General features: G+C 37.4%; 1 protein-coding gene across 8 annotated transcripts in view; it reads left to right on the plus strand.

The window, feature by feature from the left end:
• NRXN3 (neurexin 3) overlaps window positions 1–16,971 on the plus strand; it is an 891,513-nt gene extending 874,542 nt beyond the window's left edge. For 7 of the 8 annotated variants that reach the window (XM_042869951.1, XM_042869967.1, XM_042869976.1 and 4 more), the window contains one exon: window positions 16,323–16,971. In XM_042869951.1, the coding sequence (XP_042725885.1) occupies window positions 16,323–16,624 (302 nt within the window). In that variant the 3' untranslated portion in view covers window positions 16,625–16,971. Of the gene's footprint in view, window positions 1–16,001 lie in introns of all 8 variants that reach the window. The other variant, XM_042869941.1, reaches the window with a different exon arrangement.
• The last annotated feature ends 325 nt before the right edge of the window (window positions 16,972–17,296 follow it).

Below are 17,296 nucleotides of genomic sequence, written 5' to 3' on the forward strand. Positions count from 1 at the left end.
GTAGTGATCTTCTCATCAGTAACAGTCTCAGAGCAATAGTAAGGTAACATTTTTCCTTCACAGGTAACAAGGTTTTAAATTGAAACACAGCGTACCCGGTATCACTTCATTTTAGCGTGACTGTGAGACAATTCTTTTATTGATCATGAGGAACATTTTGACCTGTACTTGGCTGAGGAGGAGACTGAAGGGCTTATCCTCGATACCGGAGTCCCAATGACTCCAGAACAGCAGGTCAAAATTTTTTAATACCTCTTCTCTAATTCATTGTAATTGCAGAAGCTGGCACTTAGTTAAACATTTTTCTCAGCATTCTTCAGGATTTTGTCCAGCCTAGTCAACTCCCTGATAGCATTTAGCACAAAAATACAATTTGGGGCTTGGTTTTTTTCACTTTTGATATGGAAATAACATTACTCCAAGATAAACCAAAACAGAAAGAACATACTTTGACATCCAAAACCCAAAGCACAATAACTTTATGACCAGGCTGTACCGCTGGACCCATCCCTGGTAAAAAGTGCTTTTAAGTCTCTGAGTTACCAGTTTTTCTACATGATTTCCAAGGAAACAGTGTTTTGTCTTTAGATGGAATTTGTTACCATTTCTGATAGCTGAACTTATCCTCATTCATTACGTCCCCATTTGCTTTTACAACTTACAATGCACATTTCATTAGTCCAGAGTATATATTGTTGAAGGTACTTTTTAAAAGTCTGTAGTAACCATTTCTCATGTATTCTCAGGAATAAAATGAGCCTGCTTTGCGAAAGAGGATAATAATATCTGAGATGATCCTGAATTATTCAGCCATCCAAGAAGTGGACAAGGTTTTTCTCTGGTCTTGCCACAAAAAACAAACAAACAAAAAAAAACCAAGTCCAAGACAAAAACACAGTAGCTACCTCTGCAAACAAACTGCAAATGCAGGATGTTCTTCATATTGATTTATGCCTGTAAGAAGACCAAGGGATATTAAAATATTAAAAGAGGAGATTGTGAGGGCAGAAGTAGGATCAGTACTTCAGCATTGCAAGAGCTTAAATTGTTTGTAAGAGAAACTGTCTTTTAAGAGAGACTTCTAACAGCGTATCTTCTACATTTCTGATATTCTTCACACAAAGCAAGGGAGTCACTGAGTCACTTATGGCTGGATAAACTATAGAAATTGAAAATATAACATGCGTATGCTAACAGAGGGATGAACAACATACAAGTGAGTAAAAATATGCACTGAAGATGGTTCCTGTTCATGAATTGACTTCCTGTTAAGGAACCAAAATGCTAAATTACATTTATGAGTAATTGTGCATAAATGGAGAGGGTAGTAGGAATAAATAATATTGTTAAACTTGCATATTCAACACGCACAGAGAATAATGTTGAGTCAACAGTAAGATTAGCTACTAAATAGCATTCATGAAGTATATAGGTCTTTATATGGTTACAAATTAGCTACACATAAGAAAATAATTTTATTCTAGCTAAGTATGTACTGTCTGCATCAAATATTTCAGTATGGTATATCCCCACATACTTCACACTTCTAGTCTCTTTAAGGATTTAGTCTTTCAGACCAGACCCAAGCCTAAGTACTTCCTAAGTTCTAAAATCTATTCATATCTTCTGTAAGTATTCTAAGACATAAATTTTATATACAAATGTAGCCAGCAATCCCTTAAGTAGCATACTTGAGAGTTGTGTTGATTTTTTTCCTGGATACTGGAAGCAGTCTGGATACTGCAGCAATTAGATCAACTTGATAGAAAAGGCATTACAACAGAAGTGTGATGACAGAATGACCTGTAAAGTAGAAAAGCGCTATAATGGAAGTGAAGATGATTGCTCATCCACATCAGAAGATTCTAGGTTCACAAGGGAAAACTTCACCAAAGAGGGACCTCCAAAAAGAGATCCTTCCCCAGATCCTTAAAAGAGGTCTAAGAGAGGTGCAGCCAGGCTCCAGCCCTACCAGTCACACAAATGAATGAATTGCTTTCACCTCTGTTCCCAGGGCTTACTTTTTCCCCAGGTGCTCAATCAGTGGCTCTGGCTGGGACTCAACAGTTTCCATACAGTTCCAAATGATGGTATTAAATTGTATGACAGTTCAAAATTTCTTGGGTTATAATTATAAGGAAAGAGTTTGGTGGTTGTGCAATATTCACTAGCATTCTAGCAAACCGATGACATGCATTTTCAGCTGATGCTTTGCAGTTGTGTACACTGAAGAAAGCAAGAGACACTGAGATTCCCGTGCTGCTTTCTGTCTGTAGGTAAGCAAAAACATATAATCATTTTAGGATGCTATAAATACACAGGAAACATTTGCTACATGGCTTTCAGCAGTAGACAGTGAACTATTCCTGCTCTCAGATTATTAGAGTTCTGCTACTGAATTTGTTAGCATGAGGATCTGGTTTGTGGTTGTAAAATCCCTTAGGATTTAGAAAGACTTCTTCCCTCATGACTAACTTTCAGAACTAAATTAGTATAGCTTACATAAAAAAGTGTAGCTGGGCTGATTACAAATGTTAATCTTCAGTCTTTCAGAAAAGCACTCAGACACTTTTGAGTGGAGAAGACATAGGAGTGGAGGAGAAAGAGAGGAGAAGGTTGAGTAGAGTTGCACAGGAAGAATGCATTCAGGCCAGTGATACTGGATGACTTTCTTAGTTCTGGAAGCATCAAAACACTCTTTGGTTCAGAATGTGGAAAGATAATAAGCTTACAGTAAATACCTGAAAAATTCTTTGCCTCAAAAAGCTGTGGCAGTTTAGCCCTCTGATTTCCTTAGCTTCTGATACCTGTGTTTTCATATTTATTTCTAGCTCCTTGTTGCTAAGAAGCCCCATTAATTATTAATACCTACACACAAAACCAAATAGGATGGTGTGTGGCACTTTGTCAGTGGTGCCTATGTAGACTTTCTCTTAGCACATTACCTTTCTTATTTTTGTAGCTTCATCTACACCCACATGCTTAGAGTGAGGGAGGTTTTTGCTAGTACAAATGGCTGGTGAAAGGGAAATGGTACAACAAATTGACTAATTTTTTTAAATCACGATAGCTTGTTCTTACCCAGGCTGTGTATTTTGTTTATGCAGAAATAATTGAAAATTGGGAAGATTCTTCTCTTCCTTGGTGTGCAGACATATGCCTGAACTGCAGATTTTTGCTGGGCTTTTTTTCCTCTTACCTGTTTGTTTAACATATATTCTTGCTATATTCTAGACAGAGGAGAAAATGCTGCCAACATATCCTGAAGTTAAAAGGAGATGCATAGCTAACAATGATCTTTTTGCTATTTTATAGGTAAAAATTTTAGAGAAAAAATGAAGTTTACAGATCAGAGAAACTTCTCTATGTGTTTCTTTTCACTGATATTTTCACAGTATCAGCTACTTAAAAGTATGTCATTAGTATCCATGCCCAAGTGTATGGCTCTTATTGACCCCAAGAGGATGCTGCCTGATACAGAAAGTAGCAGCAGTTTGGAAGACCTGGTTGTACTGCAGTGAAATGCATGCTCCTCATCCTAGGTTTGCAATTTTTGCATAGAAAAATACAGAAGGAAAAATATCTCAAATAAGGAGGAACTTTTGATTATATTATTCTGTGCACATAGGCCAGTAGAGAATCCTAGGCATTGACAATGCTGCTGGACAACTAGGTAAGAAGCACCTGGTACTGGTGTTTGTTAGTAACAAAATATATTGATAGAGTTGTGTTGCAGTGCACTGAACACAGACAATGTGATGTTCAGTGTGTCAGGTAATGGATGAACCATCAGATGGACGGAGCCGGAGGATAGTGGCAGTCTCAGAGGTTAGCCTGAACTCAGAGACAGTAATGCAGCCCAAGATCCTAATTTATACTTATAGTCTTGATGTGCAACACACAGGGTAGTATTCATTACCTTCACCAGTAGCTCTTGAAAATGAAGCTTGAGAACAAAATGTGAGAAAACATAATTGTGTAATTAAATCTGCTGAACAAGGGACTTGTTGCAAAAATACCTCCTTTTTTTGAACGTGGAATTTTACATTTGAAAAATTCTACTGTCTTGACTCAATCCTTATAAGAGGCCTGTAACTCTTGAAAGTCTGAAAATACAAAAGGCTGCATTAGTTATACATTTAAAACTTTTTTTCTGAGGAATAATTTGCTAGATGTTAAGTAATAAAGTATTGTCTGGCTCATTGTTATTATTATTATTGTGTGGCTTCATGTGGAAACATTTGGAACTCAATTTTCAAATTGGAACATCTACTTTTGGCTATTGTGAGCTGGAGTTTTCAAAGGACTTGAGAAGTTTTCTATGTTCAGCAGCAAATGCTGGACCCACATTTTCCAAAACACCATGTTTCTGTTCAAGAGTTTATGTATTGACCAAGTGGGAAAAAATTGCTTAACACTGTTCAAATCTTCTTAATGTTTGTTAGACACAAAAGATTTCCTTTTCAAAATTTTGTCATCTCTTTAAATGTCTCTGGCTCCAATTGTGGTTCTTTACTTCTTTTGATCTTTTAGGGAGTAGAAGGCTTTTCCAGTCTCTCATGCAATGAGTTAGGCATTTATCGTCAGATAGGGCATAAATATTTACTTAAGTGGCCTGACATAGTCTGCACAGTTGGCAACTATACCCCATGCCTTACAGTCTGTTTTGCATCAAAGAGAAGGCATTCAGTTCTAACATGTTGAAGGGGGATATTTCACTGTTCTGAAAATCCAGCTGCAAGTCATGACAAATTTCTGATTAAAATTCAAAGCTGAAATGCCCTTTGTGAAACTTCCTAAGTACAATTAAACCAGATGGCTGAGAATCCTGGTAGGAAGTGGTGTCCAGGGACACTAACTTTGAAATCTGACCGAATAAAAATCCCCACTGAGGTCTGTGTAGCCAGTCTTTTCTGATGCACAAATGAATCCACAAAAGTATCCTATGTAGTCCAATGTTTTGCTTCATATAACCCACATGTTCTGTCCCTGAGACTACCTTGACCAGGTCTTCTCTTCTTTGGTTGAACTCCTTCCCTTCTTAACATGATTACCAGAAGATGCAGATAGTTCCAGTGCAGTCTTCCAGAATAGGCATAGTACATTCCAGCTGTGCTGGCATTCCGCACAACCTCAGCACTTCCGAAGTAGGAATTAAAGGTATTCTCATACAATTCCTCTCAGAACTAGACACTTTTCAGTAACTGGACTATTTATTTTTTGTGTTATTTATATTTATTTCATTTTCCTCCAAATTAATACTGATCTCTCATCTGCTTTAGAGGTACTATTGCCCCTCATGTTAATAGATACTGAAACATCCTACATGTTTGTTACTACTGTGTTTATAGAAAAGTACCACTGACCATATTTACACGGTAGATAGCCCCATTCTTTCCAGATATTTCAAGCTCAAGATAGCCTCCCACTTCCACTGACCAGTGGTATCATGACCTTTAAGATTGATAATGGAGTGATCACATGGGTATTCCTGGTGGAAACCAAGAGTATGTACAGAGCTTTCAGCCCATTTTTCCCATCTCCTGGAGAGATTCAGCGTGAACCGGGTCCAAATGTTTGGCTTTTCCTAAAACATCAAGAAAAACAGACTGTTTTCCTAGGACCATGAGTTCCTTTTTAGAAGGACTCTGCTGTCACAGCATTGATTTTTGTACAAAGTAAACATGGACATCAGATGGGGAAACTGAAAGGAACCCGAGGACCCATCTAGGACAATGAGTTCAAGTAAGAGTTAGATAGGACTGGGTAGCAATATCTTCTTGAACTGTAAATCCTTTTGTATCACGGCAGCAACTGATCACTCAGTCTTAGTGGTAACTTTGGAATGTGTGTCCACCCAAAATCATATAGACTTAGTACCAAATATTACTAACTGTATTGTTTGCAATTTCGAGTTGTCACTTACACCAATGACAAAATTGTTCCTTCAGACAGTTCATACCAAGCTGATACTTAACTCAGTAAGTGGCTCAGTTGACCTAGATTCTGATATCCTATTAGCAGCAGTGGGCTCCCAGCACTGGCCACAGACAGCATGTCTGAATAACTGCTCACCACTGTCAACAAATATTCACTGCAGCAATCACCTTTTCCAGCACAATAGTGTCTATATATAAGAATGAATTCTTCTCCCTTTACTCACATTGATTAGAATTTAGAATAATAAGCCCCATGGCCCCACTCCAGGAGAAAAAATAGCTCATTTTGGAAATACACTAGACAGTAAGGTCCAAAATAATACTGGAGTCTGGAGTTCTTATGTGTTCTAGTATTTTATAGAAATATAATATCATAGGATAAAATGTATGTCCCAGTATAGCTTAAGACCCTTGTCCCATTCTGACATCACCTAGAAATGCAGAGAACCCGCTGGAATGTGCTTTGCCCTTTCTGGAGAGGCATGGAATTATCCTCCCCCCCCCACCCGCCAGCCTCCCTCCTTCACCCACCCCACTCCTTGCTTGCTGTTGTTTTTCTACTTTCCCTAAATGCAACTTACTTTAAGCATGCATTATTATTAACATCCTACAGTAAAATTAAGCTATTATATAACCCATTTGTCGATCTCAGCCAATTTCTTCTATCTTTTTCTATGTCTATTTATGACGTACATCCAGACTGCACGTCCTTTTCTTTTTTCTTTTTTTTTTTTTTTTTCCCTCTCCATGTTTATTTTAAAAAGAAGTGATGAAAAATAAAAGATGTATTAAAAAAAAAAGCAACATTGGAGGGTAGTGGGGTTTTGGCCAACAATTGAAAACAAATTTAAATGAGAGAGGGAGGGAAGGGTAAGAAATCAAATTCTTAAGGAAAAATAAATGTCCAAATGATGAAAGTGCCCCTAGACTGCTTTGTCTGTTCCTTTTCAATGTGTGCATCTGGTTCATTCATCTTTGAAAGTGTGTGGAATATTTTTTTCTTTAAAAATAAAATTTTAAACCCCCACAATCATTCTTATCTCCCTTCTTACTGGGAACAAAGTGCTTTTTCATTTTTGCTTTTTTTTTTAGTATATCTCTACATAGTTATATTTTGATGTATTTCTTTTCAATGTTTGAATTTCTATCTTAGGTTTGGTTTGTTCTAATCTAATAATGAAAAACAAAAACGAAAGAGTTATGAATTGTTTTCTGCAATTTCTCCCTTTAATTCCCTCTTTAAATATGGAACTACTTCACTGTCAGAATCCCACAGCTGTATTTTCGAGATTCTCCAGAGAATTTGAATGCAAAAGCTAAGTTGAGAGTGGGGAAAGGGTGTGCCAACACAGTCATTACATTTGAAACAGTGATTTGATGTGCTCAAGAAATGACTGTCTCATATTACTGAGAGTACTCATATCAATCTGATGGACTTCAGAGATGTGATTCTTAAAAAAGAAAGAAGCTGTGAGTAGCTACAGATGAAGTTGTTCCAATTCCAATGCATAATACTTGTTTCCTGTTTTTTTTTGTTTTATTCTCTGGTTATTATTATTATTATTATTATTATTATTATTATTAGTTTATGTATTTTTACTGCTATTTTTAGTAGGAAAAAGTTTAAACTGTTTTTATAATTTGAGAACACTTGATGAAAATGTAAATATTAATACTATAATTATTAATTTTTTGTAACTTGCATGTTGAAGAAGTTGCAGCTTAGGGTTTGTGAGATTGTCAATGTTAGAGTTCTGTTCTTTCTTTTTGTTGATGGGCATGAATATGCTCATTTGTTTTTGTATATTGCCCATCCCTTCCTTACAGCCAGAAGCTCTAATGCTGCTAGATCACTCCGTACCGCCCTTACATGGACATGGCAACTGACTTACACATTCACTCCCATCATCTTCATCTCCTGTGTAGTACACTCATAGATTTTTACAGTCCCACTCCATCCACCCTAGGCATTTTTTCTTCCCATAATTCCCCTCCACCTCCCCTTTCTTTAGCATTGTTAAAATTTTATGTGCAGTCATCCATTCCTTAAAACACACACACACAAAAATTATAGAAAAAAAGAAAATGTTTAAAAAAATATATATCAAATTGACCAAAAAGGCAAAAAGAGCAACAAACTTTGCTTTTCAAAAAACATTATATATAGAGATATGCAAACAAGCAGAAGTAAATTCTATAAAATGTACAGGATTTTTCAAGTGTAATATGCTAACAACTTTACATAAGATAAAAAAAAAAAATTACAACCAAAAACAGCAGGAAAAAAAAAAGTTTGAATTTGTTAAGGTGCAAGATTTTTTTCTTTTCATGTTATGTGGTGTGGATGTATGTGTTGTTGCCTCCCTGTATCGCCCTTTGTTGTAAAACAATTATATTAAAAAAGAAATAATAAACATTTTGCTAAAAAAAAGTTTTTAAGAAACAACAACGAAAAAAAAGCAAGTTACAAGAATGTGGCAATGCTACTTGTCCAAGAGCATTCTTACACAACTTTCTTTTGTAAATTTTTCTTTTCATGCCAAAAAACATGCGGGCAATTTGTTGATGTAAGTTGACTGTTATGAAATCAATGTGGTATGCTTTCTAAGTATTTTTATGTATTTTTGATTAGTTTTTTAAAAAGGTATTTTTTTATTTTCATCGTTTTTTTTCAGTTCTTTTAGATTTTAACTTTTTTTTTGCTGATAAAGTGATTGACTTATTTTTTTCCTTTCTCTGATCTTGTTGCTGTGGCATTTTTCTTTTCTAGTACATGATTTTGTTTTGGGAAAAGTATACAAATTCACTTATTTATTTTTAAATCAATTTGTATTTGCTTTTATGTTATGTGCTCTTTGTGTATTGTCTATTAGCGGATTGCATTCTGCATAGGAGGGGGTAAAGGAACCTGTGGTAGTTTGCTCTTGTTTTTTATCAGTCTGTCTCTCTAGCTTTCTTTCCCCTTTCCCTTTCCCAAAATGAATCACCAGTAAAGCTACTTTTTTTTAAAATACTTAAATTGTATGTAGTCCAATGCTGTAGTTTTCATTTCAAAGGAAAGCCGATGAGACTTCTCAAGCATTTCAGTAGCTCTCAAGGTCTTCTTATTGCAGTTCTACATCTTTCCTATGTAATTCTAATGAAAGTGTTTTATTTCTATTAATTTTCTGATTGCTGATTATCTGCCCAATGTCCAATCTAACTGATACTCTCAAGTGTACTCTTCCCAGGTAAACACACTCATCATATTATGACTAGAATCAAGCTTGCTAGTATCTTCCAGAAAATTTACATTTGAGAAATACTTCCCTACTGAAAACCATGTTCAGAAAATTTCAGAAGAGGTTTGGGTTGATTTCTTTAAACAAAAACGAGCTTTTAGTAAAAGTAAAAAAGGTTGTATTCTTTTATAAGCATGCATGTTTTTAGCTTTCCTGCATCTTAACACTGTACATAGAAGGTATCTTAGGTTCAACTCGCAAGTCCCTTAAACCACTGATGCTGAAAACAGAACAAATCATTTGACCAAGTAGGAAGCTGTCACCAATTAATCATGAGAGTTCAAACTAATAATGGGAGATGGACAAGGTCATGTTCCAGTTGATTCAAAGCAACTCAGTGTCTGGCACCCAAATACTTTTGCTCTGAAATCCTGCCTGCAAAAATGATCAACTCCACTGCAAGAAGTACAGCTTTAATCACTCTGAGTGCACCAAAAGAAGATATTTGAGGTGAAATGTTGCAGTATTCCACTATGGGAAAGATTTTTCTCTCTACTACTGACCGTCAATTGCACTTAAATGACTGCAAAGGTAGAAAATAATATTAAGAAGGTTCATCTACTAGGCTTTGTGTTAGCATTGCTTTTCCTGTGAATATTTTCCCCTTCTCATTCTCATAGAGCTCAAAGGAGAATTAAGTAAAACACCATTAGATTGAAGTTTATGAACTCAGTAATTTAATAAGAAATTATTGGCACTGATATTGCTTTGATTCAGAGGGGAAAAGGTAAGGAATTGTTTTCTATGACAAGTATGTCATACTAAAAACATTCAAATTTCAGAGGAACATCATAAGAATAAAATGCAAATGATGAACTTTGGCTGCAGAATTTGGATGTAATATAAAAGCTCTTCAAACACAGCTGGAAAAGAAAGAGACATTAAGGGTGTGTCCCTTATCAACACCACTCAAGATTTCTTCTTTGTGCGCCCATTATACTCTTATCAGTCTTCTTCCTGAGTCTCCAGTTAAGCAGTTGTGGCTGTGAAGATGAAAGCTGGCAGCTGCTACAGTTTTTCAGTTTTTATTTTTCCCTTTTTTAGTGCCCTCTGCATTCATGACTCACCCACAACATCCTTACAGTTCATAAGGCTTCTATTAAATTTTTAACACACTGTGTTTTCCAGTGGCAGAGAACTCTTACTGGAGATCAACCCCAGAGGTATGAATTATATATCTATAAATATACTTATACAGAAAAAGCAGGGCAGCTTCAAGGCTAAAGTAGACCTTTTATATCCCCAGTGATCTTGGTAGTTTAAAGAAAAGCACAACTCTGTGAAAATTGTGTATGTGATAGATTTAAGGGCTCACTTTTAAGGAATATACACACTGTGTTTGTTTCATGATGTGAAAAGGGCAAGAGAAGGATAGGGCTGTTTGGTACAAGGGTTCCTACCTCACAGACCTAAGTTCTCACAGTGCTGCTACTCCTTTGCTATTCATTAACATTTTTGTAATGCTGCTGTTGATGGGAAAACTAATTTAGTATCTTACCCACTGCAGAGGAAACCACTTTACAGGTTTCCCTTCCATTTAATTCTTGTCAAAATAAGCTTTTAAAAAAATTATTTCTTAAGGGGAACTACCTGCTCCCTGCCTGGGAGAGAAAGCAGAGGTCTGAAAAGTCCCTGTAAAATCTTTGGAATTCAAAAGCAATCCTGACAGCATACCGCTAACTGGTGCTCAGCAGCCAGCAGTAGAAAGGAGTGAAAGAAACCTCTAACTACCAGAGAACAGTCCATATCATCCACAGAGTCAAAATCTCATATGAATATTTGTTTGGAATCCAAGGCCCAAATTCACATAGCAATATGAAACATTAAACCTGCCTCAACCTTACCTTCCAGTCATCAGGCAAGGTGTTTCAGAGCCTCCTTCTTAGTTTTATCCAGAGACTCAAATCTTTAAAGCATAGAATCAGAGAATCACAGAATCGTAGAATCACTCAGGTTGGAAAAGACCTTAAAGATCATCCACAAGTCCAACCACAACCTAACCATACTATCCTAACTCCAACAACCCTCTGCTAAATCACATCCCTGAGCACCACATCCAAACAGTTTTTAAACCCATCCATGGATGGTGACTCAACCACCTCCCTGGGGAGCCTATTCCAGTGCTTAACAACCTTTCTGTAAAGAAGTGTTTCCAGATATCCAACCTAAACTTAGCCTGGCACAACTTGAGGTCATTTCCCCTCATCCTGTCACCTGTCACCAGTGAGAAGAGACCAGCCCCGCTCTCACTGTAAGCACCTTATAGATAGAGAAAGAGAGCAGTGAGGTCTCCCTCAGCCTCCTTTCCCCAGACTGAACAGCCCCAGTTCTTTCAGCCTCTCCTCATAGGGCACATTCTCCAAGCCCTTCACAAGCCTTGTTTCCTTTTTTTGGATGTGCTCCAGCACCTTCATGTCCTTTCTGTACTGAGGTGCCCAAAACTGAACACAGTACTTGAGGTGAAGTCTCACCAATGCCAAATACAGAGGCAGGATTACTTCCCTAGTCCTGCTCACCACACCATGCCTGATACAAGCCAGGATGCAATAGGCCTTCTTGGCCACCTGAGCACAATGCTGGCTCGTACTCAGCCGATTGTCCATCAGTACACCAAGGTCCCTTTCCATCAGGCAGCTTTCCAGCCACTCCTCCCCAGGCCTGTAGAATTGTCTTGGGGTTGTTGTGACTAAAATGCAGGACGTGACACTTGACCCTTTTGAAACTCATACAATTAAAAAAGCACTTGTCTTAAAGCTACTTGTCTTTCACAAGTCAACCTTTCAGAGTCAGACAATCCTTTATGAAGAGACTTGGCAATGATGTTGCACTTTGTCTTTTAAAGCTTTCAGAGCTTACCTTTAAAGCAACCTGGAGCCCTGGGCAAGAGGCACCAATTCTCCATCAAAGGGTTCACTGGCTCTAGGCAGTTTCCTGTTGTCTCATCTGTCATTCTGTGAGCCTCCATGGCCCCCCCTGCATGCACTCTCATCATCTGCCTTTCATCACACTCCCTCTTGTGTTTCTTACAAGTAGAAATGTAGTATCAGTAACACAGTTGTTTCGAAGTACAGTAAGAAAATTTGCACTTGTTCCCCCCATAGATGTTTGTGATCATGTTTCTCACACTTTCCATGGAGTTTTTCACAATTCACACGTGCTGTCATCCTTAGATAGCACTTTTTTCTTCTTTTTTTAGACTGAGAGGCATTTTCATCATGTCATCTTACAGGATGCTGCTCTATAAACTATAAACCAGATACCCCAAGAAGTGTTCATTGTCTATGTGTACTATTAGAGATATAAGTTCTATCTAACTATGAGATTTGCATAGGTGCCTAGCATACCAATAATACAGTGCCCACATTTGGCATTTACAGAGTGCTTTTTCCAAGTTACCTTCTTCAACGTGTCTCACAGTTTTTCCCATTGCAAACAAAGTAAAAACAAACATTCAAACCATCACCACCACACTTAAAGCCATCTACTAGTTATTCCCCTGAAATATGCTATCTTAAGTAGATATACTAAATGAACTCCTTAATGGAGAATGATTACTAATTAAGGACTTTTAATAGCCTATTTCCTTAGTGTATAAGCAAAAATTGTATGGTTTGTTGGGCACAGGAATGAAGCTAGAGACAAAATTAAATAGTTGTAAGTTAAAGTTCATCCAGTCTTCCTGGTATGAAAGATATTTCTCTTCTTCCATCCAATGTGAAATTAAAAGTCTGTAAAACTCATTCTTGATTCAGTCCTGTTATTCCACCAGACTTGCTGAATGAAAAAAAGTTTTGATCTGGTCTCCTTCAGTTATGTGACACATCACTTGTCTCAGCAACCCAACTTTCCTTGACATTTCAGGATGACTGTGATGGCAGCAGCCTTTACCACTGACTCAAGTCCTTAACAGAAAATAAATAAATAAATAAAGATTTAAAAAACCAAAACAAACAAACAAAAAAACCACAACTGTAGAACTATTGCCTGCTTTTAAAGCAAGGCTCAAGGCTTACTGGGAGAAAAAGAAAGATTTTCATACTAAATATGAGATGTTTCTGATTCCTCTGATGAAATTAATTGTAAATAGGACAAGAATAATTCATTTTTAGAAGAAAACTGCCCAAAATATTGCCCCAGTGTGTGGCAGATGAGCTGCATACTAAAGTCATGTGCTAATATATTCTAATAACAAAGGTACTTCAAAGCTTTAGATGAACAGTTAAAAGCTGCCAAACTGATTTTTTTTTTCCAATTGGATGTCACAGATGGTGCATGAAATTCACAGATAAATACTGTTGTTTAACAGCAAAACAGCGATCTTAAAAAAAAAAAAAAATCACTTAAAGGGACACTATTTACACCTGCCTTTCAGGAACTTAAATAACACATCCGTGCAATTGGTTTAATAAGCACTTAAATTATAATATTTTTATTCATTTTTATTTTGCAGACTTACAGATGATATTTTCCTCTGAGGTATACTTCAAGATTAGCTTGAGACCACCTGTTTGCATAGATTATATATGCCCCACTCTGACCATGGATAGGGCTTCTGGACATATCTAAATCATATTACATGCTCCAGTTTGCACTGAACAAAAAACTCAGATGCGCAAACACAAAGTGCTGCGTACCCACTTGGCAGATAAAATTTCTTGCTTTTTCCATATTTTTTGCTATACATATTTCTTCTTTGTATTTCTGTAAGAGAAGTGGTATGACTATGCTGAGGAAGTTCAAAAAACTAAATGGCACATTCAGGTTGGCCCTTTTTATCTCGTTTTGAAAATCACTTTGCATGCAGGTGTGTTAAGAAGATATGTAAAGTACCATATTCTTTATTTTAGCCTCATTTCTACCCCGGTATGCGTGAGTTAATTCTGACTGTTTCAATTTATTAAACTTTAAGTAAAAGCTGGAATTATTTATTTAGAACCTAAAATTCTTTTTGCATCTCTTTCTTTAAGAACCAGTGAATACAAATTAATTAATGCTTTCCTACAAGTATTTAAATATGACTTGTGCTATTTCCAACAGATCTGGATGACTACTCATTGTATCAAATAAAATCTTCAGTTTATATTTAAATCATCTACCTTAAGTGACTAACCAAAGAGAAATGGCCGAGGGAAAATTCATACACAAACTTTCAAAAGCAATGACCTAAAAACGTGTCAGCAACCTGCGTGTTAACAGAAGACTATGCAGTCTCAACTCAGTGAATTAAAGAAATGAATTATACCTCCATATCAGAGTAAAATGCTGGAGTGTTAATTATTTCTAAGGTCAAAAGAGAAAATACACTCATTTTACAAAATACAGACAAATCAAAACTACTCAGCTATGAGTAGATTTTGCTGTACAGAAGCCAGTCTTAGAAATGACACTCTGGTTTTCTCACTTCACGTTATACTTCAGTAAGGTACAGAAGTTACAGCTATAGCTAAGTTACACTTCCAGAGTAGGCTATAAGTCTACCTCATGTTTAGTGCTTTGTAGGCACCTAGCTACCATGCTGGGAAAATATATCACTGATATCTATGTATAAAGAATATCAGCAGGTGTGAAGAAATTTCTGTTGTGCAGATTCAAGCACAATTAATTTGGGTCATCCGAGCGCTTATTTAGTTGCATCATCAATCACAATTAATTATTTTCTTAACTTTTAATCGAATTATACTAAAAGGATATAAAGAAGAACAAAAGCTCAAGATGATATGACATTAATAGCCCAAGAAGACAAAAGGCAAGGGACATGTCTAATGTAGAACAAAAAGGTAAGATTAAAAAGAAATGAACAAGCTTTGAGTAGAGCTCTGTATCTTCATGGACCCTAGTAAGTACCTGGTTCTTATGCCATATCTATCTTTCATGAATGTTCTCACAATTTAAAAACCAGGCAACAATCAAGAAGAAACGGATGAATGGGAAAGGCCTTAGGGAAGGCCTTAGAAAATACTACAGAGGGAGAACACACTTGAGTATCAGAGAAGAAATACCAGTGCTTTCTTAAATGAAAAGAACCAGAGGAGGAAAAAACGTTAAGATGAACAGTAAAATCCCCCTGAGGACATAGCTGTACTGGTGGTCTGAAATAGTTCATTTTAACAGTCTTGTAACCAGTTGCTCAAGAAAGACCAGTGCCAAAAACTGATGCCCAGAGAGTCACTTGAGAGTATCTTCAAAAGCAAAAATTTGAGTCCCCAAAAATTTGTAGTGTTTCACTCCACAAACCTAGCATAGGCTAGGGTAAAAGAAAATGGAACACATGATTGATCAATGCCAGAAGCAGAGTGGGATACAAGAATCAAAGAAACCCCCAAGAAAGTTATTCGTAGTGTAGCTGGGCAGGAAATCTGATCCCTGACACTTATTCATAATGCCCATGTCCTTGTACCACCCTTACGAGACTTGAAAATGGTGTCTTGTATCAGTAATGTGTACTAATCTTCTTTTTTTCTTCTCTTTTCCATCCCAGGAGGTGAATTAGTTATTCCTCTACTTGTAGAAGACCCTTTAGATATCCCTCCTATTGCTACTCGTGCACCTTTCATTACACTTCCCCCTACCTTTCGCCCCCTCCTCACCATTATTGAGACCACCAAAGATTCCCTGTCCATGACCTCTGAGGCGGGGTTACCTTGCTTGTCGGACCAAGGCAGCGATGGTTGTGATGATGATGGCTTGGTGATATCTGGGTATGGCTCAGGGGAAACCTTTGACTCTAACCTACCCCCTACTGATGATGAAGATTTTTACACCACCTTCTCCTTGGTAACAGATAAGAGTCTTTCCACTTCAATCTTCGAAGGTGGCTACAAAGCACACGCACCCAAGTGGGAATCCAAGGACTTTAGACCTAACAAAGTCTCCGAAACTGGTAGGACTACTACCACGTCTTTGTCCCCTGAGCTGATCCGCTCCACATCTTCGTCCTCGACTGGGATGGTACCCAAATTGCCAGCCGGCAAAATGAATAACCGTGAGCTCAAACCCCAGCCTGACATAGTCTTGCTTCCGTTGCCCACTGCCTATGAGCTAGACAGCACAAAGCTGAAGAGCCCGCTAATCACTTCCCCCATGTTCCGTAATGTGCCCACAGCAAACCCCACGGAGCCAGGAATCAGACGGGTTCCGGGGGCCTCAGAGGTGGTCCGCGAGTCGAGCAGCACAACGGGGATGGTCGTCGGCATTGTGGCTGCTGCCGCCCTCTGCATCCTCATCCTCCTGTACGCCATGTACAAGTACAGGAACAGGGACGAGGGGTCCTATCAGGTGGACGAGACGCGAAACTACATCAGCAACTCAGCCCAGAGCAACGGCACGCTCATGAAGGAGAAGCAGCAGAGCTCAAAGAGTGGCCACAAGAAACAGAAAAACAAGGACAAAGAGTATTATGTGTAAAAAAGAATACTTATTTATATATAAATATATAAATACTTAATGAGATTTAACTATCAGAATCATTGCAGTGAACGAGATTAGGAGATATCGTTTGTGGGAAAAAGTATTGGGAAAAAAAATATCAGCAGTGACTGTTAATGTCTCAGTCATCACTTGGAGTCAGCAAACTCTGCCCTAATGTATTATAAAGCACACTTAGCGTTCTGGAGATGGCGCATACAGCTCTGCCCTGTTAGTGAACTTGGACGTCTCCAAATCTCCTCCTCCGCTGAACTTTCTGCAAAAGTAGAAGACTTCATGGCTTACTTGTTTCATATCTCCAAGTGAGTCTTTAACAATGTTCGTGATTCCTGACTGTATCAATAATTTTGCAGTTTAGTTATTTAAAAAAAAAAAAAAAAAAAAGAAAGAAAGAAAGAAAAAGAAAAAAATGCAAACATTATTAAACAACAAAAAAAATATCTAACAAACTGATCTGGCTGTGTCCAGCACACCTAATTTTTTTGAGATTGGAGGAGGGGAATAAATGATTTTGGAGATTGTTGGATTTTGATTTGGTTTGGTTTCTTGGGTTGTTTTATTTTTGATTTTGTTTACTTTTGGGTGTGGGAGGAAAGGGTTGAGAGGAATGTTGTGGGGGTGGGGAGCATGATATGTGTTGAGAAGAAATCT

Source organism: Lagopus leucura, unplaced genomic scaffold (assembly GCF_019238085.1).
Source record: "Lagopus leucura isolate 7727_CA_CO unplaced genomic scaffold, USGS_WTPT01 Super-Scaffold_1, whole genome shotgun sequence".
In the NCBI taxonomy this organism is placed as follows: Eukaryota; Metazoa; Chordata; class Aves; order Galliformes; family Phasianidae; genus Lagopus; species Lagopus leucura.